This window comes from Thamnophis sirtalis, unplaced genomic scaffold (assembly GCF_051295495.1).
Source record: "Thamnophis sirtalis isolate CommonGarterSnake01/CBP01778 unplaced genomic scaffold, rThaSir2_p1.2 scaffold_2, whole genome shotgun sequence".
Lineage (NCBI taxonomy): Eukaryota > Metazoa > Chordata > Lepidosauria > Squamata > Natricidae > Thamnophis > Thamnophis sirtalis.
In genome coordinates this window covers 80,006,134-80,030,745 of record NW_028261382.1, presented here as the reverse complement: position 1 = coordinate 80,030,745, position 24,612 = coordinate 80,006,134, and the positions used below count along the sequence as shown (strand labels likewise).

The 24,612-nt window shown below is 40.9% G+C and overlaps 1 protein-coding gene across 1 annotated transcript in view; it reads right to left on the bottom strand.

The window, feature by feature from the left end:
- Positions 1–24,612, bottom strand: part of DOCK5 (dedicator of cytokinesis 5) — a 134,223-nt gene that overhangs the window by 10,043 nt on the left and 99,568 nt on the right. The window contains exons 35-47 of the mRNA XM_087706193.1: positions 22,809–22,965; positions 20,902–20,942; positions 20,720–20,810; positions 19,170–19,289; positions 18,142–18,231; positions 17,858–17,962; positions 15,662–15,803; positions 14,021–14,102; positions 12,721–12,805; positions 11,044–11,130; positions 9,010–9,186; positions 2,918–3,001; positions 121–258 (exon numbers count right to left, since the gene is read on the bottom strand). Coding sequence (XP_087562319.1) covers positions 121–258; positions 2,918–3,001; positions 9,010–9,186; positions 11,044–11,130; positions 12,721–12,805; positions 14,021–14,102; positions 15,662–15,803; positions 17,858–17,962; positions 18,142–18,231; positions 19,170–19,289; positions 20,720–20,810; positions 20,902–20,942; positions 22,809–22,965 — 1,399 coding nt within the window. The remainder of the gene's footprint in view (positions 1–120; positions 259–2,917; positions 3,002–9,009; positions 9,187–11,043; positions 11,131–12,720; positions 12,806–14,020; positions 14,103–15,661; positions 15,804–17,857; positions 17,963–18,141; positions 18,232–19,169; positions 19,290–20,719; positions 20,811–20,901; positions 20,943–22,808; positions 22,966–24,612) is intronic.

Below are 24,612 nucleotides of genomic sequence, written 5' to 3'. Positions count from 1 at the left end.
ATTCACCCAAATGAGAAACTGGAAGAAATGAAAATCCACAGATTTGATTATCCCCTTGTCCTTGCTATAATGATCTCATTCCTAGTGACTTTTCATAAGCAAGACTCAGTGCATATATACCAGGGTGATCACTCCGTAGAGCTTCTCCACTTTCTCTCTCAGTTCCTTGAAGCAAGAGGTTAGCCTGTCATGAAGAGGCTTCAATTGCTCGGTCAGTTTCTTCCCATGGATTCTAATCCCTTCAGCCAGCAAAGGCATCTGCAAGAGGCAAGCCAGATTAGAAGATTAAGAAAGCACAGAGGTAGACAGATGGCACCTGGCTGCTTCTAAACTTGTCGAATTCAGTATTCAACTCATTTTGAAACAGAAATCTTGTCCCGGGATTCATCTTTTTCCCGATAATCAACACACAAGGAATAACTTGCTGACGTTGATTGCCTTGTGACTTGCTATTTCTTCTGGCCAAAATAACAGGTCATGTGGTAAATTATGTGGTTTTCCCACTACTTGTTGGTTTTAGTATTTGGCACTTCTTCTGGAACTAATTGCTGATGGGTGCTGAGGTACCACTGTAGTTTCAAATGAAATTTGGAAAATGAAAAGGCTCATATTTCTTGGCTTATCTTACCAATGAGATCAAGCCAGGCTTAGGCATATCTAGATTATAGGTAAAGGTAAAGGTTCCCCTGCACATGTGTGCTAGTTGTTCCTGACTCTAGGGGGCGGTGCTCATCTCCTTTCCAAAGCTGAAGAGCCAGCGCTGTCCGAAGATGTCTCCATGGCCATTGGCTGGCATGACTAAATGCCGAGGGCTCAAGGAACACTGTTACCTTCTCACCAAGGTGGTTCCTATTTATCTATTTGTATTTTTACATGCTTTCAAACTGCTAGGTTGGCAGAAGCTGGGACAAGTAACAGGAGCTCACTCTGTTACGCAGCACTAAGGATTCGAACCGCTGAACTGCCGACCTTCTGATCAACAAGCTCAGCATCTTAGCCCCTGAGCCACTGCGCCCCTTACATATTATACATCATGCTTATTTGAGTAAACTTAAATAATTTGGAGTCCTTGGTGCTCTCTGAGCTTGGTTGTTTTATTGCAGACATTTCATTACCCAACTAGGTAACCTCATCAAGTGGCTTGTCTTGTTAATGTTGATGGGAGTGTTTTTATATTTCACCTTTCCTCCAGTTCAATTGAATTTATCTAGCACTCTTCTTCCATGTTTTCTTCCACATTTCCATGGTTGAAGATGGGTTTGAATCCCAATGCCATTTCAACTCCTTTTTTTTGTCACAATCCCGATCTATTGTTTCATACTTTGTTTGTTTATTTGCATCCTGGTTAGGAGTTATGTTTAACTGAGGGGTTGTGTTTAACCGTCAGCAAGAAAAATGTGTTCTAAATAAACATCAGTGAAGCATAATTGGCTGAGTTCACCCAACATGAGAAGCTGTAGACTACGGCTTATGGCCAGTTTGCAAGTTACAAGTCAAACCCAAACAAACTTCATTGGGGCTTAATGTGATATCAATCAAATCTCTGATTTAGTCTATTAGTCAGCAACTGACTGTGGCTGTCTTCATGTTTTTCCTGAGTGAAAAGGTTAGGCATTGTTGGACTTCACTAGCACTTTAACCACAAATCACCAAGACATATTAGACTAGGAATAAAAGAAAAATGCCAGAGAAAGCCAATACTGAACCACTTTGTATCACTCTTTTAACATAGACATGCTTACATGGTCCCCATCAAGAATCAAACACCTTGAATGTCTACTTTTACCTTGCTAATTTAGATTTCTAAATTAATGCTGCTGGTTATTAGTATTGTGCAAAACTTTGGCTTTAAGGGCATAAGATGCTTCAAAGGTCTGTGAAGGTGTGAATACAGCAGGTGTCTGCAACGCCTTAAAATTTAGCTGGATTGCATAATTCTAAGGGGAAAAAACCATTTGGTTTACGAAGTTGCACACAAGTGATATGTGCATGCCCCCATTTATTTCAAAGCACCTTTGGTCTATAAACTTGAAGCACTGTGTTGTTCTTTTAGTCAGAACTTAAATATTCTGCTTGCAGAGGTCATGCTTTTTCACTGAGCATTATTCCTGCCCCTTAATAAGATTATATTCAATGATTTCCGTAGCACTTTTGTGATTACTTCTAGCTTAACCAATACATTATGCCAAATATGCCAAGAAACGATGCATTTCTATATCTTAAGTTGCATTGCTATGCTTAGTTGTTATACTTTGGGAAGCATTTTAGTGTTGTCCGTGTGTGTGTCTCCAAATCATTATTGGCTCTCTGACGCCCTAGATTAGTCCCTGAAGTTCTCTTGGCAAGATTTTGGAAGTGGTTTGTCATTACTTCTTTCCTAGGACTGAGAGAGAATAGCAATAGCAATAAGATTTATATACTGCTTTACAGTGCTTTTACAGCCCTCTCTAAGCTGTTTACAGGGTCAGCCTATTGCCCCCAACAATCTAGCTCCTCATTTTACCCACCTCAGAAGAATGGAAGGCTGAGTCAACCTTGAGCCTGGTGAGATTTGAACTGCCAAATTGCAGGTAGCTGGCAGTCAGCAAACGTAGCCTGCAGTACTGCACTCTAACCACTGTGCCACCGCAAAATGACTGGTCTCAGGTAATCCAGCTGGTTTCTTGTCTACAATGGGACTAGAACTCACAGTCTCCTAGTTTCTAGAGTGATGCCTTAACAATTGCACCCAACTACTACTTTTTTTATGAGCAATGCAAGTTGTCTGTCATACAGTAACAGCAGGTAGAATCCTGGTCAGATGATATCCCAACATCTGCAAGATGCTACTTCAGGAAAAGTTTCACCGCAATGACAATATTACTTCTGCAAAATAGCCTACGGACATCTTTCCACATATCTGCATTCCTGCAGGTACCTGTAGGGCAATTAGTTGCTTGAGTAATTCAATCTTTTCTTGATCTTCAGAGTGTTCCTGAACATATTTCTCAGTGAAAAAGGCCTGCAGAGATGAAATGAAAAAAGAAGACAGGCTAAGTGTTTGATCCTATAATGAAAAGAATCAAATTAAGCTATATGGACAGCAAGAGAAAACATCTTGAAAGTTGTTTTTATATATGACAACTTCAGCAAGATAAATCAATGCTCAAAAGTGAAATGGTTTAACATATCCACAACAAGGAATGATTGGTGAAGATGATGAGACTTCAGAGATGGCTAAATTGACTTTCTTGATTAGGGAAAATATGATAAATTATGGCTGATTGGAAGACACACAGCCTTTCTCCTTTTTTCATGAGCTAGAACAAAATGCAGTTAACATTTGGGGTGAAAAATAGGTAATTCAAAGAGTGAGAATTGTTTTTGTAACCATAGTGTAAGAGATAACTTTGTAATGTAGTAGTATTTGCTGGATGCTTCTTTCTAATTCTTTTTATCATTTTTCTGCATTTTTTCTTTTCTACTTTCTTTTTCTGCCTTTGTTTTCTTTATTCAGCATCAGTGTCTGTAAGTTTTATCTTCTTTTTAAAACTTTTAATGAGGGAGACAGAGAAAGTGGGGAGGACACAGACAGACAGACAGACAGACAGACCGACCGACCGAGAGAGACAGATACAGAGAGAAAGATAAAGTCTCTGTCTATGAAGATTTAAAATTCTCAATCTCTGGAAGCTTTTAAGAAGCAGCTGGACAGTTGTCTTTCAAGGTTAATTTATCTGGTTTTCCAGCAGTAAATTGAATTAGATTATTCCTGTTGTCCTTTCCAACTTCATAATGATTCTACAAAAACTTCCTCCTATGAATAAACCAGTTTTTTAAAATAAAAAAAACCAAGAAAGCTAAAGGCACAAGATAGAATCTTATGTACTTTTATTTTAATGCTATGCAAAACCTCACTGCATTCTTTCAACTCTGATTTCTGAGGATAAGTAGGAGAGGATAGCTAGCTTCCTAAGGAATGAGTGAGTAATGGTTCTTAGGCCTTGAAAAGCTTCAATCCTTGTATTTAAACATCACAGTAACATTTTTTAAATTGCCTTATACTTGGTCCCCTAAGTTCTTTCAGGAAATACAGGATAATATACTACTATTTGCGAGTTCTGACATTACTAATCCATACCCCAATAATCTGCACTCAACCGTTCTCTCCTGAAACAAGAGGAGTAAGGTTAAGGAGTACTAGTTGCAGCCTGCCTGACTTCCTTGTAGAAGGATGAGTTTTAAATGGAAACAAAGAGTCAGCCACAGCATAATATAGCTGAAAAAAAAATCAAAGAAAATGTTATGTGCAAACATCCCACCCTTTCCATGGAAACAACACATTTCTTATTTTTGTATTCAGGATGCTTACTCACTATTTTCTTTCAGTGCATACATTTCTGTTACTGGAATTTTTGAACACCATCATAATAAATGTCATGTTATCTTTAAAACAACAAGAACTACAACCTAATCCTTGGAAATACTGTAGATCCAGGCTGGAATCATACAGCAACTATTCATAGTCCTCCAGATTCATCTCTACTGAAAAGAAGCACAGTGGCTTGAGGAGTGGAATGCTGGGCAGGCCGGTTAGAGAGGCCATGTTTGAGACCCACGAGCTGTATGGGCTGGGGATAAGTGCTCATCCTTCAGTCCAGCTCCTGATGGGGACATGAAAGGAGCGCCTAAAAGGGGTCCCAAACTGGGCTTCAGTCAGTGGTGGGATTCTAAATCTTTTTCTACCGGTTCTATGAGAGCGCATTTCATGCACGCACTTCACATGCTTTGCATGTCAAAGCGCACAAAGATCAGCGCTGGTCAGCTGAGCTGTTTTTTAGCTCAGCTGAGGTACAGCAATCCACTCTGCCTTGTGAATAAGCTGAGCTAAAAAAACAAGGGAATATAGGATAGGGCACAACTGGGGTGGGAGGGTGGGGCCAACTAGAGGTAGTACTTGCTGGTTCTCTGAACTACTCAAAATTTCCACTACTGGTTCATCTGAACTGATCCGAACCGGCTGAATACCACCTCTGGCCTCAGTGCTTGTGACTTGAGTTTAGCATCTCAACTGAAATCTGCAAGGACTTGTGCAGAATTTGACACGATTGAAGGGAAGAAAAGAAAGAAAGAAAGAAAGAAAGAAAGAAAGAAAGAAAGAAAGAAAGAAAGAAAGAAAGAAAGGCAGCACAGTATCCTTTGACTAAGACGAATCAGGTTGAGTCCCCACAATTCAGCTTAGAAGTTGCCTTCCTAATCTAACTTATGATCACAGAGAGGCTGAGAAAAGGAGCAGGGTGAATGGATGTGAGAAAAACACAAAGTTGGCAAATAAATAACAATTAATAGTGTCCTTGGTCAGATCTAACATGGCAGAAACCCCCTTTTATATCAACTGATGAGCAGCCAAAACAACTACTAGGCTCACCAAAGCCAATTTCCATAATGTTATTAAAGAAAAAAATAATACTTGAGCTAGAGTGGCAGAAATAGGAGCAGAACTGATTCTCAGAGGCATGGATGGGGAATGTGCAGCTTTACAAATGTTGCAGTATTATGATACTAACTTTCCTAGAATCTTATAATTGTAGGAGATAACCAGGCTGAGCCTGAGGGAAGGGTCAAACGCGTTATCAGTCAAGAGTCCCTGAGTGTTCACAAGAGATCTAAGTCCAGCCCACTTTGAATTCCTTTCTTAACTCCTGCTAATTTCCCTTGACCATTAGTAGTTCAGATTCTTATAGAGTTTAAGCTTGCAATACATTTGCACACATCTGAACTGCTTGACTCTCCTGATTTTGCCGATGCTTGACATTAATCCTAGAAATTCAAGCAGGGTTTCTAGCTTGAGCAGGGGGTTGGACTAGAACATCTCCAAAGTCCCTTCCAACTCTGTTATTCTTTCCCCATCAATGGGCATCCTGGGGATAATTTAAGAACATCTGCAAGATTACATTTTCTCCAGTCCTACTCAGAAGTATACAACAGTATGGGATAATATATAAGCAAGTTTTAACTCCTTTTGGAGCAGAAAACTAAACCGTGATGCCATTTTCTTCTTTAAAAATAAATAAGTAAAACCCTGACTAGCAGGGGAGAAGGTATTGTGGCAACAGGATAAAACCCACAAAATTCCATCAGCTAGAATCTGAAGTGCTGAGCCTTGTCAGAAAACCACAAAGCCAAATGATTTGTGCAGGACATTGATTTCTGGTTTTTAATGTGAAAGAAAGATTTAGATTATTATTATTAAGTGCCCACAAAAGCCCAACTCCCTACCCCAGCTGAGTCAGGGAGAGGAAAAAATGAGCAAAAATAAAAATAAAAATAAAAGGTTGATAGCTTTCAGATGTGGTAACCCCATTTGGAAGAAGCCTTGACAGCATTTCCATTTTTGCAGAATCTAACTTTAGCACCGAAACTAGAGAAGCGGGAGCTCAAAATATTTCCTTGGCATAAAATTGGATCCTTTGTCCATGCCACAATTGCAGCATTTGCTGGCTGCCTGTATCACAAAGCTTTCCACACTAAAGGTACCCACTGTGCATCAAAGTGATTTTAATACGTCCTAGCTAGAAGTAAGCCTTGCTCACTTGGGTGGTAGTAGAGAGACACAAGATGTTAAGATGTCCCACCCATCCTAATTTCCAGATATGCACAGGGGTTTGCAATGATCTTTATGCCTCTAACCCAAAAATCAATTAAAAATTCTGTTTTCTGGAAGCACATTTGGCATTGCCATACTATCCATAACTGAAATCCTAAGGAAGAAAAAGACTTTGATCCTGGATAGCAACGGAGAGTTTCCTCCTTTAAATTCCCAGGAGTCTATCTCAGCGAAGATCTCACCTGGAAAATCAACATGACCCAGGTGGCCAGAGAAGGCCCAACAGAGACTCCAAGGGTCTTGTGAAAAACTAAAGTGGAAGAACAACTGATGACCTTTTACTGGTCCACAATAGAAAGCGTCCTCACTCATTGCATTACGGGGTGGTATGCTAGCTTGATAGCCATGGATAGAAAAACACTACAGAAGGTGGTGAGCACAGCAGAAAACACTGTGGGCTGTCCCTTGATACCACTAGATGACATCGCTGGGGCTCACTGCCTTAGGAGAGTGAGGAAAATCCTCAGGGACGACTCACACCCTGGTCAGCCCTTCTTTATTCTCTTACCATCTGGAAGGAAATATAGAAGCACAGGCAGCCGCACAAACAGGCTGAAGAACAGTTTTTATCCCTAGGTTGTGAGACTCCTGAATGAAAAATAACCCTACAACAACATAGTACGATTGACTTGTGGGGCCGGCGCAACATGCAATAATTTAACATAGTGCAATAGGACTGGGTGTTTGTTAATAGGATTCCCTGGGCTAGGGATTTTTTGTGTTGTATTGTGTAGGGGGGGGGAATGCACGAAGGGAGGCTCAGCCAATCTGATCGTTCACACGTTGTACTCTTGATAATAAAGGTTTGAATTGAATTGAAGTTTCAATTGGATTGGATAGGATGGTGATATAAAACATATGTACAGATAGTCATCCTACAATCACAGTTGGCCTCAGAATTCCCATTGCTAAACAATGGAACAATGGCAGTTGTTAAATGAATTGTGTCTGATTGTATGATCTGTGCTATCATACTTGTTAAATCATGTGGTTTTTAAACCACTGCAGTTATTAAGGGCATCACGTAGTCATTAAGAAAAATCTGGCTTCCAACTGGGAAAGTTGCAAATGGTGATCACATGACCCCGAGACAGAGCAACGGTCATAATTTTGATCCTGTAGTCATGGGGATGGTCATAAGTGTGAGGACCAGTTGTAAGTCGCCTTTTTCAATGCCCCTATAACTTCAAATAATTTCTAAATGTACTTTTTTAAAGTACATTAAAAAAATGCCATTCCTATTGTGGGTAGAGAATCCACAATAGATTATCACTATCTATATGCATCTATGGAGATTGTCAGTCATCCAAGGTCATAGTTGTCCCAAAGGTGCTTTTTCAAAAGGCAACTGGATTTTCTTCGTTTTTCCTTGAAGATGTTTCACTTCTCATCCAAGAAGTTGAGAAATAAAGAAGTTCCTTGGAAGAGAAGTGAAGCATCTTCAAGGAAAAAACAAAGAAAGTCCAGTTGCCTTTTCAAAAAGCACCTTTGAGACACTATCTATATCCATGATGGCGACCTATGGCATGCATGCCAGAGGTGGCACACAGAGCCCTCTCTGTGTGCACTTGCGCTATCGCCAGCTGCTCTTGTGCCAGACCAGCTGGCTGATGCATATGCATGCACCAGATCCCAAAAGAGAGCAGCTGGCCAATGCGCATGCATGATGGATCAGCTGTCTGGCATGCATGTGCGCGACGGAACCTGGAAGAGCAGCTAACTGCTGGGGTGGAGCCCAGAAGACAGCAGATGGCTGGTGCTGCTCTCTTCCAGGTCCTGGCACTTTGGTGCGTGTGTGCTCCAGTTTTGGCACTCGGTGCTGAAAAGATTAACCATCACTGATCTATGTAATATCTGAATGGACAACATTTGGTGAAATTTCAGTAAAGAGGAAAAACAGAGGAGGGCAAGTTAGACAAAACCTCCTATACCTGTCCTTTTCTTTAGAGTTTATCTTTGCCTACTGTCTATCCCTTCCCTTGTTCCTTTTCATTTTAAATTAGAATTCCAGAATGTCAAGTACTCTCTAATTAAGTTTATTAAGTTATTATTATAAAATGAATGAGGTCCATAGCTCACCAAAATGTACCTATTACTACAGAAAAGGAATGCTTTAATGAATGGAAACCAAATCCTTTGACTTCCACCCTTAAATTTAGTGCCAGCTGCTGCAAGGATCCCCCCCAAATTCTCTGATGTCTATAGTACTGATATCTATAGTATCTATATCAGTACTCTCATATCTATAGTACTCATGTAGCTAGATTCTATGACTCTGCCTCTCTGTTTTAAGAAACTGACACAACTGTCCCATTCCCGAGATTCTTGTGTGACCTACAACAGAGAGCAAGGAAACAACCAACCTTCTCGTAGTTGGTATAACCACCCATTACTGCTGGATCCACAATGCCATTCAAGAGCATGGAGAGAGGATGGACAGGCAGGGCTCGGTCCCAAGCATGTTGTTGCACGCAGTTACTGATCTTCTCATTTGTCCGCTCCATGGTTTCAATGGCGTTCTCCAAGGGGCTGATTTCCTCCTGGAAAGCACCACGAAAATGAGTTATGACTACAATGAAATAATGGATGCTAAGCAATGAAAATTTCAACAGAAAATCAACTTTCCCCACTAAGTAACAAACTTAGCAGAGATGGCTAAAATATCAGCATATCTCAGGGATTACTCAGACGAGAAATATAACCTGGGGTGGAGAAGATGAATTGATTATATTCAAAATAAATATGGGATTAAGAAACTCCAGATAGCTTATGATTGAAGAAGCAAGGGATGATATAATTTGTTTAAGTTAGCTCAACAAAAGGGGAGTTAAAGTACAAGTGGAGGATGATGCTAAAGTCTGTTAGTTTACTTTAGAATATGATTGTTAAAGATTTATACCCTGTATTTGCTCTGGGAGGTTGGGGAAGGGGAGGTAAATATTTGTAAAAGCTTTTTAAATTTTTAATAAAAAAATATAGTTACTGCTCTGGGATAGCTATTTTTCAGCCTATCTGTCCTTGTTTTTATTGTCCTGTACCATCTGCCAGATGGTAATAGTTCAAAAAAAGGGTGCCCAAGATGAGAGGGATTTTTAAGGATGTTTTGAACTTTCTTAAGGCAGTGGGATCTATAAAGCTCTTCCAAAGAGGGGAGAGGGAAACCAATGATCCTCTGGGCAATAATGTTAACCCTCTCTAAGGTCATTGGAGTAACCTTAGGCCAAATTAGATTCCTTGAAGGATTGTGATACTATGCAGACATTTAGACGAAGGGCCAAAATAAATGTACATTAAGAGGAAGGACTAAAATAAACTGTAATAAATGCAGTAAATCAGCTGTGGCTTTCTCTGTGGGATTGGAAGGTATCAGTTTCCCATTTCTGAGTTAAAAAAAAAATCTCACTTTACTAAATTATTTGGACATGTCCATATAATTGCCAAACTGACATTAAATATTAAGTGTAGAAGGGAGTGGGGAGAGAAAAGAAAGCCCAGTTTAGCAAACTTTGCATGGAATTTGTTTCCTTTAATTACCGATCATCCCAACAGTTCGTTCAGAAAGGGGACAACAGAAAAACTGTGGCGCTATCCAACTGCTTGTGTATCCAACTGCCCTTGAATGCTTCTTTATTCATAAGCACTTCCTCATGGGCACATAGAGAGATTACATTTGGGAAGGCGGGTAAGAAATCGATAAAGGTTCCTTGAACTTTTCAAAGGAGAAGGTGTGGAAGAAAAAAAATGACACAATAAATCAAGCTTTCCCTAGTCTGCCAAAAACCCCTTTCATTAATTCTGCTTTCATTTCATTCTGCTCATTCACATCCAAAAGTCTTTCAAAGGAGCATTTACAATCACAGACCTTATCTAGCTTGGAGAGCTGACAGGCTGATATCTGTAAAACTTGGCAAGGAGTCTCGGAGAGTCACGAACCAATTACGCAAACTAATTGTCTCCTGCAAACTCCACTCCCCTTTTGCTCCTCTTTTATTTCCCCTGGGAGGGCCATTTACCATCCACCTGTGGCCTTACTCCCAAGTCAACCCTTGTTCCTTAGCTGTTCCCTTCGTCTGGCAACTCTGCACATGCACACACAGGGAACAGGCTCCAGCTGTTCTTCTGCCTCACTGATGTCTGTCTCAGAAGGCAGCTGATAACTGTCAGACAGCCCTGGACACAGAGCCCTCACCAGAACCTTCCCCAGGCTCCAGGACTGGCTCATGTTCCTCCCCAACCTCCTCACTGTCCGAATCTGCTGCCAGCTCCACTGACTGCTGGTGGGCTACAACCGATTCTTAGCTCACAAACTCACAAAAATTAGCTGAAAACTTAAGACATCTAAAGGCTACCAAGTTGGGGATGGCAGTGAATTAGAGATGGCAATGAAAGCTTCTCACCATAGTGACTTGCTTGACTTCAAACCATTTGAGGATTCCAGGGAAAGAGTAGGCGGTTGTATAGGTGGTACGTTCTATCCACATAGTCTAAGAAGAGAAAAAGCACAAAAAGGAACAAGATATAAAAAAAGTATGTACATTTTATATTATACCTATGCAAGGAATATTCTCTCTTAGCCCTTCCTCAGCAGAATGATGGGCCAAGAATCAGAAGCTCATTTTCCCTCAAATCAATCTAATGCAAGAATTTATGTCTGGATTCATACGACATGTTAGTCTAGGCAAAAACTGAATATGTGGCTCATGATGTAGTGGGAGCTACGAAATCATAGCATGGTTTGTTTGAGTTACAGGTAGTCCTCGACTTTAAGACCACAACCGAGCCCAAAACTTGTGTTGCTAAGTGAGACATTTGTTAAATGAGTTTTGCTCCATTTTATGACCTTTCTTGCCACAAGTGTTAAGTGAACCCCTGCAGTTGTTAAGTTAGTAGCACCGTTGTTAAGTGAATCTGGCTTCCCCGTTGACTTTGCTTGTCAGAAGGTCGCAAAAGGGGATCACATCATCCCAAGACATTGCAAAGGTCACAAATATGAGTCAGTTGCCAACAGTCTGAATTTTGATCACATGAACATGGGGATGCTGCAATAAGTGTGAGAAATGGTCATTAGTCCCTTTTTTCAGTAATGTTGTAACTTTGAATGATCACTAAATGAACTGTTGTAAGTCAAGGACAACCTGTACAGTATTCAGGAATGCCATTTTGTTAGCTTGACTCATAATCTGACATGGCAGCATTATTGGAGGCCAGGGATTGTCAAATTTGTTGACAATCAGGGGATGATGCTTTCATCAATATTGACTACCAAGTTGGGTGCAGTCATCCACCCAGTATTCTCCAGAAAAGTGAAACAACTGCTTAGTCTCTCTAAGGATGTTGTCTAGTATTTTATCTTTTTCCCCCCTTTTTTCAAAAATATCTTACTTCTTATATCTGCACCTAGTTGCACATTCATTACTTGATTCAAAGAACCTAAAAATAAAATGAAATCGGGAAGAGTAAGGAGTTGGGTGGCCTTCATGTAAAGACCTAGCCTATATTGAGATCAGATCCATTGGAAAAAAGATGTTCTAAAATATTTTAAAGTTCTCTGATGTTTTTCATTTGAAATAAGAGTTGCTCAAGACCCACTGCTAATTAGCACAGGCAAATATTAAATAAAAGTGAAGCTGGACAATTTGTTGTAGTCAAAGAATAAGGAGATCACATTTCCCATATGACTTAAAATAGGCTTCTTCCCACCATTCTTCTGAAATTGAAGTTAGAGAGATCATTATATTTTGGGGGATGAAACTATCTTATTATCTATTCCCCATTCACTTTACTATTATACCATTTAATTTGTTAAGGTCCCAAAGGATGCAACCCTACCAACAAAAATAATCCAGACTTGTGTTCCATCTCTGGACAAAGGGTTTTGTAGGAGTAAAGATTTTAGGGTTTGTATAACTGTTGATAATTATGTCCTATTGTTTTGTACCAAAATGCAAGAATTTAATCCTCTGAAATTGAGGAACCAAAGAATCAAGTTTAAAAAAGCCAACATATGAAAAACATGGTGTGTCACACCATGAAAGGAAAAAAATGACAGGGAAGGCAGAGAAGAAATGACTCACTGCAAATTCATTCTCGGGATCTTTTTCTCCTTTTCTGAAAGGCCGGGAGTATTGGAACTGTTGCACTTCGTTGGATCTATAAAAGCTAAAGCAGCAGATGAAAACAACTTAAAATTTCAGCCAACACCCAAAATCTAAGTCTGATATCAGTGCTATAACAATCCAGGTGAGTGGATATTGAAAGCAGGAGAATACCTGAATGCACGCTACATAGATACTTCATTCAATTTCCTACATGACTGTGGGTTTATTCAATTTTGGCTAAATAACTGCATTTTATTCAATGGCCTAGTGGCATATAAGAATCAGGTTACTTAAATGATCTGATATGATGCTCCATCTAAATCAGCGGTCACCAACTGGTGGTCCACGAGAAAATTTTGGTGGTCTGCAGAACATTTTTTGCATTTTTTATATTGCACTAAATCAGGGGTCCTCAAACTGTGACTCCTGGGCCAGATACATGCAATGAATGCTTGTGTTGCTACAGAGAGTCTCCCCCTTTGGGGTCTTTTTGTGTGGGTCGGAGGGGGGGGAGAAATTCCAACTTGGGGTCTGCTTCAGCCTCCTGGTGAGGGACTTTGGGCAAAGGCTGGAGGGAAGTGCTACATTCCAGTGGGACTGTATCAGGTTCTGGAATTGGCTGACCATCTCAGCCTGCTGAGCCTCCAGGCGCCAGCACCTGGCCTTGCACTCCCACAGGTCTTCCCTCTGCTCGGAAAGCCTCTGCTTGTAGTCCCCAATGAGGTGCTTCTGCTGAGCCTCCTTCTCGGTCAGATCCAATTAGGACTGAGCCAGCTGTTTTGCCAACTCTTTCTCGTGACGGCTGCTGAGTTCCAACAACTGCTTCCTGTTGGGGCCCTAAGGAGCCCAAATGGACAGGTGAAGAGTGGCTGGGAGGAGAGGTGTGAGTAGAGGCCAGTGAGGCGCCCCTTGATGTGAGTGGCATCAAGTTGGCCACGCCAACCCAGTCACATGACCACCTAGCCACGCCCGGTCATTAGGCAGATCATATTAGTGGTCAGCGGGATTTAAAATTACGAATTTAGTGGTCTCTGAGGTCCAAAGGGTTGGTGACCCCTGACCTAAACACTTCAAAATCGTAGTTCCAGATACATTCCCTATGAAACAACTAGACCTGACTTCTACGATGGGGACAGATTAATTCACACTTTCAGCCATCAAGAATGTAGAGGTCAGTCTTCCTGAATTTTGGTTTTTATGAAAACAGAGCAAAGCAGCCCTTAGCTAAGTAATTTCTTTCTAGATGCAGAGAAATAAGTTGGAGGTGTATCCTTACTTTAGAATCTGCTCTGGAACAGGCTTGTCTTTGTAGCTTGGAGGAAGGTTCATGACAGGCTTAACTAGGAAACACTGTATGTCTGTATATACAAATTAAGGGGAAAAAAGGAACAAGAAGGTGACCAGAAGGTGGACAGGAAGATCCTATGATCTGTTCCTCATTAAGAAAGAAAAATGAATACTTAGGAGGGGCTACAATCACAACAACTGTTTTACCCCATGCACTAAACCAAGTAAGTTATAATCCTAGTGGTGGCATTCAGACATGCTAAGCTTGATAAATTTCAACTATGGTTATTTCAGAATGTGTCTTATGGTATTGTGTGAATCCAGGCTAATGGATAGTTAGCCATTGCAAAACCTGGGTAACTAGGTTAAGCTTTTTGTGTGAATACAGCCTGACATATTAACATTGGTGTTGAGTATCTTTCTCCAATATGAACACTTCCAGATCTCATTTGGGGTAGTTGTAATACTAAAATAATAAAATAACTGTAAGAATAAAATATCAACCAACTTGCAGAATAAACAACCTAAATGACAATTCAAATAAGTCAACCTTGGGAAAATGGAAAAAGGAGTGGGGAAGTCAGACATTTGAAAATAATAATAATAATAAGCCACAAGTTGGTTATATAAAAATCCAACAATGCAATCTATGACATTAATCTGTTTCGAGCAACAGAATAATGGAAATTGGACATTTTTCAAATTCTCAGAACTTAGCAGGGAATCTAAATGAAATCCAAATTGGTTTACAGCTGGTTTCCAAGTCCTGCTTTGGATCCAGGCATCCAACTTCTGTCTTTAATGCCTAGTTTATGCTGGACTTCAAGCAAACCATTTGAATCTCAATGGCAATACACTGTATAGTCCATTTCTGATACCAGAAGTGAGTCAAGACTGGTTCAACCCTCCCATTATCAACTTTGCCAGTTTTCTACTCTCCATATCAACTTTGTTATCTATAGGGCATTCAAAACCTTTGCCAGACCAATCCTCGAATACAGCTCGTCTGTCTGGAATCCACACTGTTTATCGGACATTAATACAATTGAGCACGTCCAGAGGTATTTCATGAGAAGAGTCACCCACTCCTCTGCTCACAATAGAATCCCTTATGCCACCAGGCTCGAAATTTTGGGCTTGGACAACCTGGAACTACGCCGCCTATGGTCTGACCTAAGCATAGCACACAAAATTGTCTGCTACAACACTACTTGTCGAACGACTATTTCAGCTTCAACCTCAATAATACTTGGGCAAACAATAGATACAAACTCAAGGTAAACTGCTCCAAACTCGATTGCAGAAAAGATGACTTCAGCAAGAGAGTGGTCAACGCCTGGAATGCTCTACAAGACTCCGTTGTTACATCCTCTAACCCCCCCACAGCTTCTACCTTAAACTGTCTACCATGGACCTCACCCCATTCCTTAGAGGTCTGTAAAGGAGGCATGCATTAGCACACCAGCATGCCTTCCGTCCCTGTCCTACTGTCCCCATTTATTTGTGCTCATTTCCTTTGTTCATTTCCATGTTTGTATTTATACGGGTTATCTTATACATGTTTGATAAACTAAATAAAATAAATAAATAAATATTTAGCTCCTAAACTCTCTTCCTTCCCAAAAGATACATTGCTTAAGAGAAGCTTTGACATCTTCTGTTGGCGGGGCGGTGCTGCTCATTTTCTCAGCATTTGGAAACTGGGTGAGCAGTTTCACAATGAAGTCTTCCCTCCTTTCATATTCCTTTCCACGGTAGATGAACATCTTGTTCTAAAAGAGGCAAGTATTAGAAATTAAACTGGAAGAACCACAACATTCTCCGCATTGGGGACAATAGGAAAACAGAATGGGGCACTTCAAGCAATTGAGTTTTGTGGGTAACACTGTTCGGTTTGGGGTGGCTTCAGTCTAAAACACACTCTCAGCATTCCAATTGTTCAAAGGTACTGTATATACCAAATTATTTCCCAATTATTATCTAAAAGTAGGCAAGTCTTGAGTTAAGTTGCTAAGCTTGGGGTCTTATGGAGATGCTCGTCGTTGGAGATGGCTGATGGACTAACTAGGAAAAGACTGCTTCTATACTGATCTTACATTTCTATTTAATGTATTTAATATTTTTAATATGGTTGATATTTATTTATGATTTTAATTGCAAGATGCCCGGAGTTGTATTTTAGATTGAGATGGGCACTATATACGTTTAATAAATAATAAAATAAAATAAACCCTGCTGGATAACTTGTATACTGCTTGCGTTGTGCAAAACCTAAAATGAGAATCACAGAGAAACTGGCTTCAGAAACAGGAAACCTTTGCAGTTAGTCCTGGAATGGAATAACCGACAATATAGAGAGATAAACATATTTTGCACTACGTTCAAACCCAAGACCTTCTTTTTCTTTGCTCACACAAAGATCTATAAAACGCAGCTCTGAAGTCCATCTTATTAGAAGTCTAGATTACACCAGATATTTCAATTCTGGATATAGTGCTAAGATTTTCCAAGTCCATCATTCCAGGAAGAATGTACTAGCATTTTTGTTGCCAGAATTCCTATCTCATTTTGGCGAAATATATTGTGTAAATATGGAGAAATACCTTCACTAAATATCAAGGAGAGAGAATAGAAGTTGGTAGATGTATTTATGAACTAATTTTGCATGGAAATAAAAACAAATCAGGAACTACAGGCAGTCCTCAACTTACAACCACAACCGAGCCCAAAATTTCAATTGCTAAACAAGACAGTTGTTAAGTGAGTTTTGCCCCATTTTACAACCTTTCTTGCTACAGTTGTTCATTTCCTCACATGACCCTGGGACACTGCAACTGTCACAAGTACGTACCAGTTGCCAAGCACCTGAATTTTGATCAAATGACCAGGGGGATGTTGCCGGAGTTGTAAGTGTGAAAAGTGTGAAAAACAGTTGTAAATCACTTTTTTTCAGTGTCGTCGTAATCCTGAACGGTCAATAAACAAATGGTTCTAAATCAAGGTCTATGCTGTACTAGCATTTCTCTCTGTTTTCAGCCTAGTCCTGTGACTAGGAGTGGCATGCAGAGCCATCTCTTCGAGCACACGAGCCGTTGCCCATTGCTCTTTCAGGTTCCGGGGCGCTGGCTAGCTGGTCTTCACATGTGTGGGAGCTCCAGAAACTGGAAGTGCAGCCACTCAGTGCGCATGTGTGTTCTGGGAGGCTGCTCTTCCGGTTTCCGGCATGTGCATGCGCATTGACTAGCTGGTCTTTGAGCGCACATGCACGCCAGAAATCAAAAGACCGGGTGTCTGATGCGCATGTGCACTCCGTAAACCATAAGAGCAGTTGCCTGGCACACGCATGTGCACTGGGCAGCTGCTCTTCCGGTTTCTGGCATGCACACGCTTCCGTTTTGGCACTTGGTGCCGAAAAGATTTGCTAACACTGATTTAGTCTGTATTAGTTCTAAGGCCATTTAGGAGGGGGTGTATATAAATTGTGCAATACATACATACATTCTGAGAAAGCCACAACTATTTCTCTGTGGCTAACAGAAAAATAACAAGGAGTTTGGATGAACAGTGAAAGCAAAACTTGCTGCTACCTGCAGCAACACTCACCTAAATGCGTTACTAGATAATGGCATTTTAGTTAACCCTTTATCGGTGGGACGAAGCACAGTTGGTGTATCTGTGCTACTTATTCAGAGATGAAGAATTACCCCAAATCAAACATTCTCCTGTCCGTTTGGATTAAAGATGGAAGTTAATCATAATTACAGGATTGTAGGCTACATCCCAGGGTTATTCAGGACCACCACCGAGACCCACTTAGCATTCTTACCCGAAGGAAGGAAGGAAATCCATGGCCAAAATATCCAACAGCAAAATATTCTGGTTGAGGCCTCATTGCTTTCATGATGTTCTCATAGAAGGTGGCCCGTTTTTTCTGCACATACATGTTAAAAAGAAGAAGAGTAGATTGGGTTGTGATTTTTTTTAATGTTTCTTTCCAAGCTTCTAATTTATTACTTGTCTCTCAATCAGGAACATAAGAAAATGGCTTTGGGATCCATACGATTGACATTCCTCTCACCCAGTAGACAATGAAAGACCTCCTTCTCTTACCAGGAGATTGCCCAGGCTCTCATAGTCAAAGACTTTGTTCTCGTACATGTCAGCCAATTCTTTGCTTAGCTGGATGGCTTTCTCCCACATCTTCAAGGAGTTAAAAGGAAAAGAGATAAAAGAGATCATTTTCATGAAAATCAATGAATGAAAGTATATTCTATATGGCTACTCCGTACTATTTCTGATCTTCTAGTTCTACTTTCATATTGTTTGTGATCTTCTAAGTTGATTCTGGTGGGTTTTAAGTGCTGAAACTGCCTTTCCTCTGTTTTTCCATCAAGTCTTGCATGATCCACCTTTGTGCTCCTGGATGGCCATGTACATTTAACTGAAGCCTTTGTATGGATGGCATATATGTCAGAATAAGTTATGGAGTTTCATGTTTTCCTAGTCCTTCACATGCATCATAGGTACTCAGTGTTTTGAATTGTAAAAAATATATATACTGCTTTATCTTTCCAAGAGTAAAGAACCTACCAGTGGTAGGATCAGAAAAACCTTTGTGGATTGGAAAAAAAAAGATGAAGGTATGTTAGGACTCTCTGAGATTACATGTTTCCCTGAAAATAAGACAGGGTCTTATTTTCTTTTGACCTCTGAAATAAGCGCTTGGCCTTATTTTCGGGGAAGCCTTATTATCTTTGAGGTGCAGAAGGCAGCGAGTGTGGTCACCTCATAGCTGTTGCTACGTTGCAATACTTTCGGAGAGGGCTTATTTTCAGGGGAGGGTTTATTTTAGTGCATGTTCTCAAAAGCCCAATTGGGCTTATTGCCCGGGAAGGTCTTATTTTTGGGGAAACAGAGTAGCTGTTTGGAGAAGGCTCTATGTGGTCACTAGGAGTTGACTATGACTTGACAATACGTATCATTATCAATAAATAGTTGTAAAAACAACTATGTGAAAACAAATAATTCAAGAGAAGCCACCCTATTAATTGGAAATTCCACCAAGACCAAATTAAGTAACACACAAATCATGTCCACCCCATCCCTTTCAAGGGTGAGGACACCTGTTACAGACTCACTTTGCCTCTGTCGAAGAAGACTATGATTTCTTGGTAAAGCTTCTCCTTCAGTTCCTGTTGTGAATAGACATAATAGCTGTCCCTCTGAAGCAGATGCTGAACACATGGCTGATCAGACCACTGGGATAAAAGAAAGACCAGATGGAATTAAGGACATCATAGACAAGTTTGCTCTAGCTCTTCTTCTACAAGAGGAGGTTCCATCAGGTTAAGGACCTGAAGACTCAAAAAGTGTTCTTCTTCTTGTAGATGAAGAACAGTGATCTCTTTATGTTCCACAGTTAATGCCTTGGTTGCCGCTGATGCTTTGACTCTCCATCTCAGCAGCGTGCAAATTATAATTTGAAAACATAATAACAACCTAGACAAGTTGAAGTATTTGTGCTACGTGTTTGGCCAAAGAAGCAAGATTCCACTTGTTTTGGGCAGGTTTTGATTCTTGATGAGGTTCGGTGTAGCAATTTGAATAGCTTTTGATCCCATTGTTTTGGATTCTCCAGGAGCACTGGAGAAAGGAACAAGATTTTTTTTCTTAAAAAAAATATCAATGTTAATTTGTGCTGTTATGCCTAACCTGGTTGTACCTATGTGTAACTATAGCCTAGTCATACCTTGACATGCTATTTCTCAACATTGGTAAGTTTAAGATCAAACATAGAATAGAATAGAATAGAATAACAGAGTTGGAAGGAACCTTGGAGGTCTTCTAGTCCAACCCCCTGCTTAGGTAGGAAACCCTACATCACTTCAGACAAATGATTATCCAACATCATATTTAAAACTTCAGTGTTGGAGCATTTACAACTTCTGGAAGCAAGTTGTTCCACTGATTAATTGTTATCACTGTCAGGAAATTTCTCCTTAGTTCTAAGTTGCTTCTCTCCTTGATTAGTTTCCATCCATTGCTTCTTGTCCTACCCTCAGGTGCTTTGGAGAATAGCTTGACTTCCTTTTCTTTGTGGCAGCCAAGATATTGGAAGACTGTTGTCATGTCTCTCCTAGTCCTTCTTTTCATCAGACTAGACCAGTTCCTGCAACGTTCTTCATGTTTTAGCGTCCAGTCCCCTAATCATCTTTGTTGCTCTTCTCTGCACTCTTTCCAGAGTCTCAACATCTTTTTTACATTGTGGCGACCAAAACTGAATACAGGATTCCAAGTGCAGCCTTACCAAGGCGTTATAAAGTGATATTAACACTTCACATGATCTTGATTCTATCCCTCTGTTTATGCAGCCTAGAACTACGTTGGCTTTTTTGGCTGCTGCCATACACTGCTGGCTCATATTTAAATGGTTGTCCATGAAGACTCCAAGATCCCTCTCACAGGTACTGCTATTGAGCAAGTAACACATATACTGTACCTGTGCATTTTGTTTTTCTTGCTCTTCCTGTGTGGATTCAACTCTCAGAATTGGCTGGGGAGTTCTAGGAGTTAAAGTCCACACATTTTAAACTTGCCAAGGTTGAGAAATGCTGCCTTAACAAAATTTAAATATGATTATTGCAAAGTGCCGTACATGGATCTACTATTCAAGATCTTCCACACTTACCTGAAGTAACTCTGCATGAAGCAGGAGTGTGTAAGCTGCCTCAGTGTAGCTCTCGGAATCAGTGTGCAAATCTCGCAGCTTATATAGGTACCTAGAAAACAACAACATACTGTCTGAGAATCAGAAGTACTATACTATTTTGTGACAGCTTATTCAGAAGTCTGAAGACCTACTGACATTACCTGATGTAGATATCCTCTCTTTTCTTTTCTTTATAAAAATTCTGCAAAAGGAAAAACAAGTTTGGGAATAACCAAATAAATTCAGTAATAGAATGTTAAAAATGGACAACTTTTGATCCAGTTCGGACATCACCGCAAGCTTGTCAGTTAGCTTTTGAGCCTGTATTCATAGGCAAGCTATGGACTTTCAAACTGTAGTTGATTTAAATCAAACTGTGAAAAATATTGTTTGCCAACTTAGACACCACTACATTACAGTTCAGTCTCCATACCTATGGTGTGATGTGATGCTTCAACTGATTCTACATATAGAGTCTATTTGGAGGGAAGTAAGCAGTGGGGTATCACAAGGTTCCATCTTAGGCCCAGTACTCTTCAATATCTTCATATAGGACTTAGATGAGGGAATAGAAGGGGAATTTACCAAATTTGCGGATGATACTAAGCAGGCAGGAATAGCTAACACCTTAGATTTTAGGCTCAAGATCTTGATGCACTTGTGGATGGATCTTGATGCACTTGTCCTGTGAGAGGTGCTGCAGACGTAATAACAGTGGAAATCACACCCAAGCCAATGTGGTTTTGTGGTGACAATGGGTGACAAGGGATCTCATAACGAACTCACTGGGTGGCTGCATGGAAACCCTTTTTTTTTGGTTCTGACCTAGGCTTCCCCAAAAAGCACGAGGCAGAGCCCTGGTCCCAACAAAACCCCTTTTATTAAATGAATGTGAATTCCTCTCATTCGCATTCAGCAAGGCCTGGCAAACAGTTTTTCAGAGGAGTAATTATGACTACAGACCATATCTATCTTGGAAAGCTGCTATGTAAATACTTTCCAAATGAGGTGCTATGCAAGGAAAAACTGGGCAGAAAGTCCCTGGGATTCACGGACAGATCTTCAAACTCCTAAAACAAATCTAACAACTGAAGGAACAAATTGTTTCCAGCAAGAGTCCACTTCCCTTTCACTCCTCCTTTATTCCCTATGGGAGACCCCAATCACCTTCCACCTGTGACTTTACTTCTAAGTCAACCCTGATTTCTTAGCTATTCTTTTCTTCTGGCAGTTCTGCTCATGCGTACAAAAGGAACATGCTCTAGCTGTTCCTCTGCCTTACTGCTGTCTTGCTCCATAGCAGGGGTGGGTTTCTGCCAGTTCTAACCTCTTCTATAGTGCCGTTAAGAACTGGTTCCAGCTCCCTCCCCCCGCCCGTCCGCACATCATCAAGATGAAGAGCGAGAGGAGGAATTCTGGGAGTTGGAAGTCCACAAGTCTTAAAGCTGTCAAATTTGAACACCCCTGGGATTTTTTTTCTAAAGGGTTAGGGGTGCAAGGGTCTTGTAACTTGACAGCTTTAAGACTTGTGTGCTTCAAATGCCAGAGTTTCTGAGCCAACATTTTGGTGGCTAAGCAAGAGCGTTGTTAAGTGAGTTTCACCACATTTTATAAGTTGGCCATTCCCACCCAGTCACATGGCTGACAAGCCACCCCCACAAAGCACCTACAGAAGAGGTTCTAAAAAATTTTGAAACCCACCACTGCTCCGTAGGCACCTGATCACTGCCAGATGGCCTCGGCCCCATCTCTGCCTCCGATGCAGAGCCCTCGTCTGAGCCTTCCCCATCTTTCCAGGATTGGCTCATGCTCCTCCCCAACCTCCTTACTGTCTGACTCTGCTGCTGCTGGCGGCCCACAACACTTTTGTAATCTCAGCCCCCAACCTGTATAATGGGAACAAGAGTGGCCTGTCTTGCATGGTAGTGATGAAAGTCAGCAAAGATTATAGGCGCTTTGCAAATAAGAAAAGATCATGCTAAACCCATATAAGTTCCTAAGCTTCTAATGCAGCAGGTCCAAAGTGGGTCTAAAGTGGTTTCATAAGAACCAAGATTTGCACCCATACCAGTAAGTTGACAGTGCAACTCATGCGGTTCTCCTTGCTCCCATCATGCATAATCGCTCGGTAATCCAAGAGGTTCTCAAGCAGGCTGCTAACCAACAGGGCAAAGACTTCGCCTGAGCTTGACAGGTATTTATGCTTCCGGCAGTGTTCCAAGAGGCTGCAGACATTTCCATTGATGGGATCAAAAAAGAGGAGAGGAGAAAAAAGAAAAATAGAGAGATGAATAAAAAGAGAACATCATAGCCCCTGGTTTTAAATAATGTGTTGGGTTAGATCCAAAGATGTAGAAGTAAAAAGCTTATCGGGAAGATAAATATTATGACCGATCATCTGCATTAAAGTTTTAGATATTAAAAGGTAAAGGTTCCCCTTGCACATATGTGCTAGTCGTTCCCGACTCTAGGGGGCAGTGCTCATCTCCGTTTCAAAGCCAAAGAGCCAGCACTGTCCGAAGACGTCTCTGTGGTCACGTGACCAGCATGACTAAACTCCAACAGCACACAGAACGCTGATACCTTCCCACCAAAGGTGGTCCCTATTTTTCTACTTGCATTTTTACATGCTTTCAAACTGCTAGGTTGGCAGAATCTGGGACGAGTAATGGGAGCTCACTTTGTTATGGGGCGCTAGGGATTCAAACTGTCGAACTGCCGACCTTCGACCAGCTCAGCGTCTTAGCCACTGAGCCACCACGTCCCTTTTTGGATATTACTGATTTGATTTTTATTTTATTTCTAAGCTATTCTTAGTACATGAGCTCACAGTAGAAGGTAAGAATACAAGGACGTATGCATACCCACATACAAATAAACAAACAAATAAATACACTGTGGCCAATCCACATGAAATCCTTCTGGCTCAACAAAAATATTGCTAGTTATTGTCTTAGCATGGTGTGGAAAATAGGTCATTCACTTGAAACTATAATGTGACTATTTGCACAGGTGGTCCTCAACTTACAGACATTTATTTAGTGACCATTCAAAGTTACAACGGCACTGGAGAAAGTGAAGTTTGAGCAATCCTTGCTTTTACAAGCATTGCAGCATCCCCATAATCACAATTTGGATGCTTAACAACTGGCATTTATTTATGATGCTTATGACAACCGTTTGTGACCTTCTCAGACAGGGAAAGTCAACAGGGGAAACCAGATTCACTTTGTGACCACATGATTCACTTAACGTCTGGTGATTTTGCTTAACTGTGACAAAAAGCTCACAAAATCTGGCGTGACTCGTTTAACAACTGCCTTGCTTAGCAGTGGAAATTCTCACCCCAACTGTAGTCGGTTCCACCACAAAATCGCGCTCGACTAAACCGTGCCCGACTAAACCGCGTCTCTGACGTCATCAACAGGGCGACAACAGTGCGGAGACAGAAGCACGCTGTAAACCCTAAACCTAAAATTAACCCCTAAACCTAAACCTAACCCCCCTAAACCTAATCCTAAACCTAACCCTAAACCTAACCCTTAACCTAACCCTAAACCTAACCCTTAACCTAACCCTTAACCTAACCCTAAACCTAACCCTTAACCTAACCCTAAACCTAATCCTAACCCTTAACCTAACCCTAACCCTAACCCTTAACCTAACCCTAACCCTAAACCTAACCCTAACCCTAACCCTTAACCTAACCCTAAAGCTAACCCTAAACCTAACCTTTACCTTAAGTTGAATCGGCTTGCTTTCAAAGCGCTATTTAAAGCGCCCTTCTTTCTCCGCGCTGGCTGTTGTCGCCCTGTTTATGACGTCAGCGATGCAGTTTAATCGGGCGCGGTTTAGTCGAGCGCGGTTTTGAC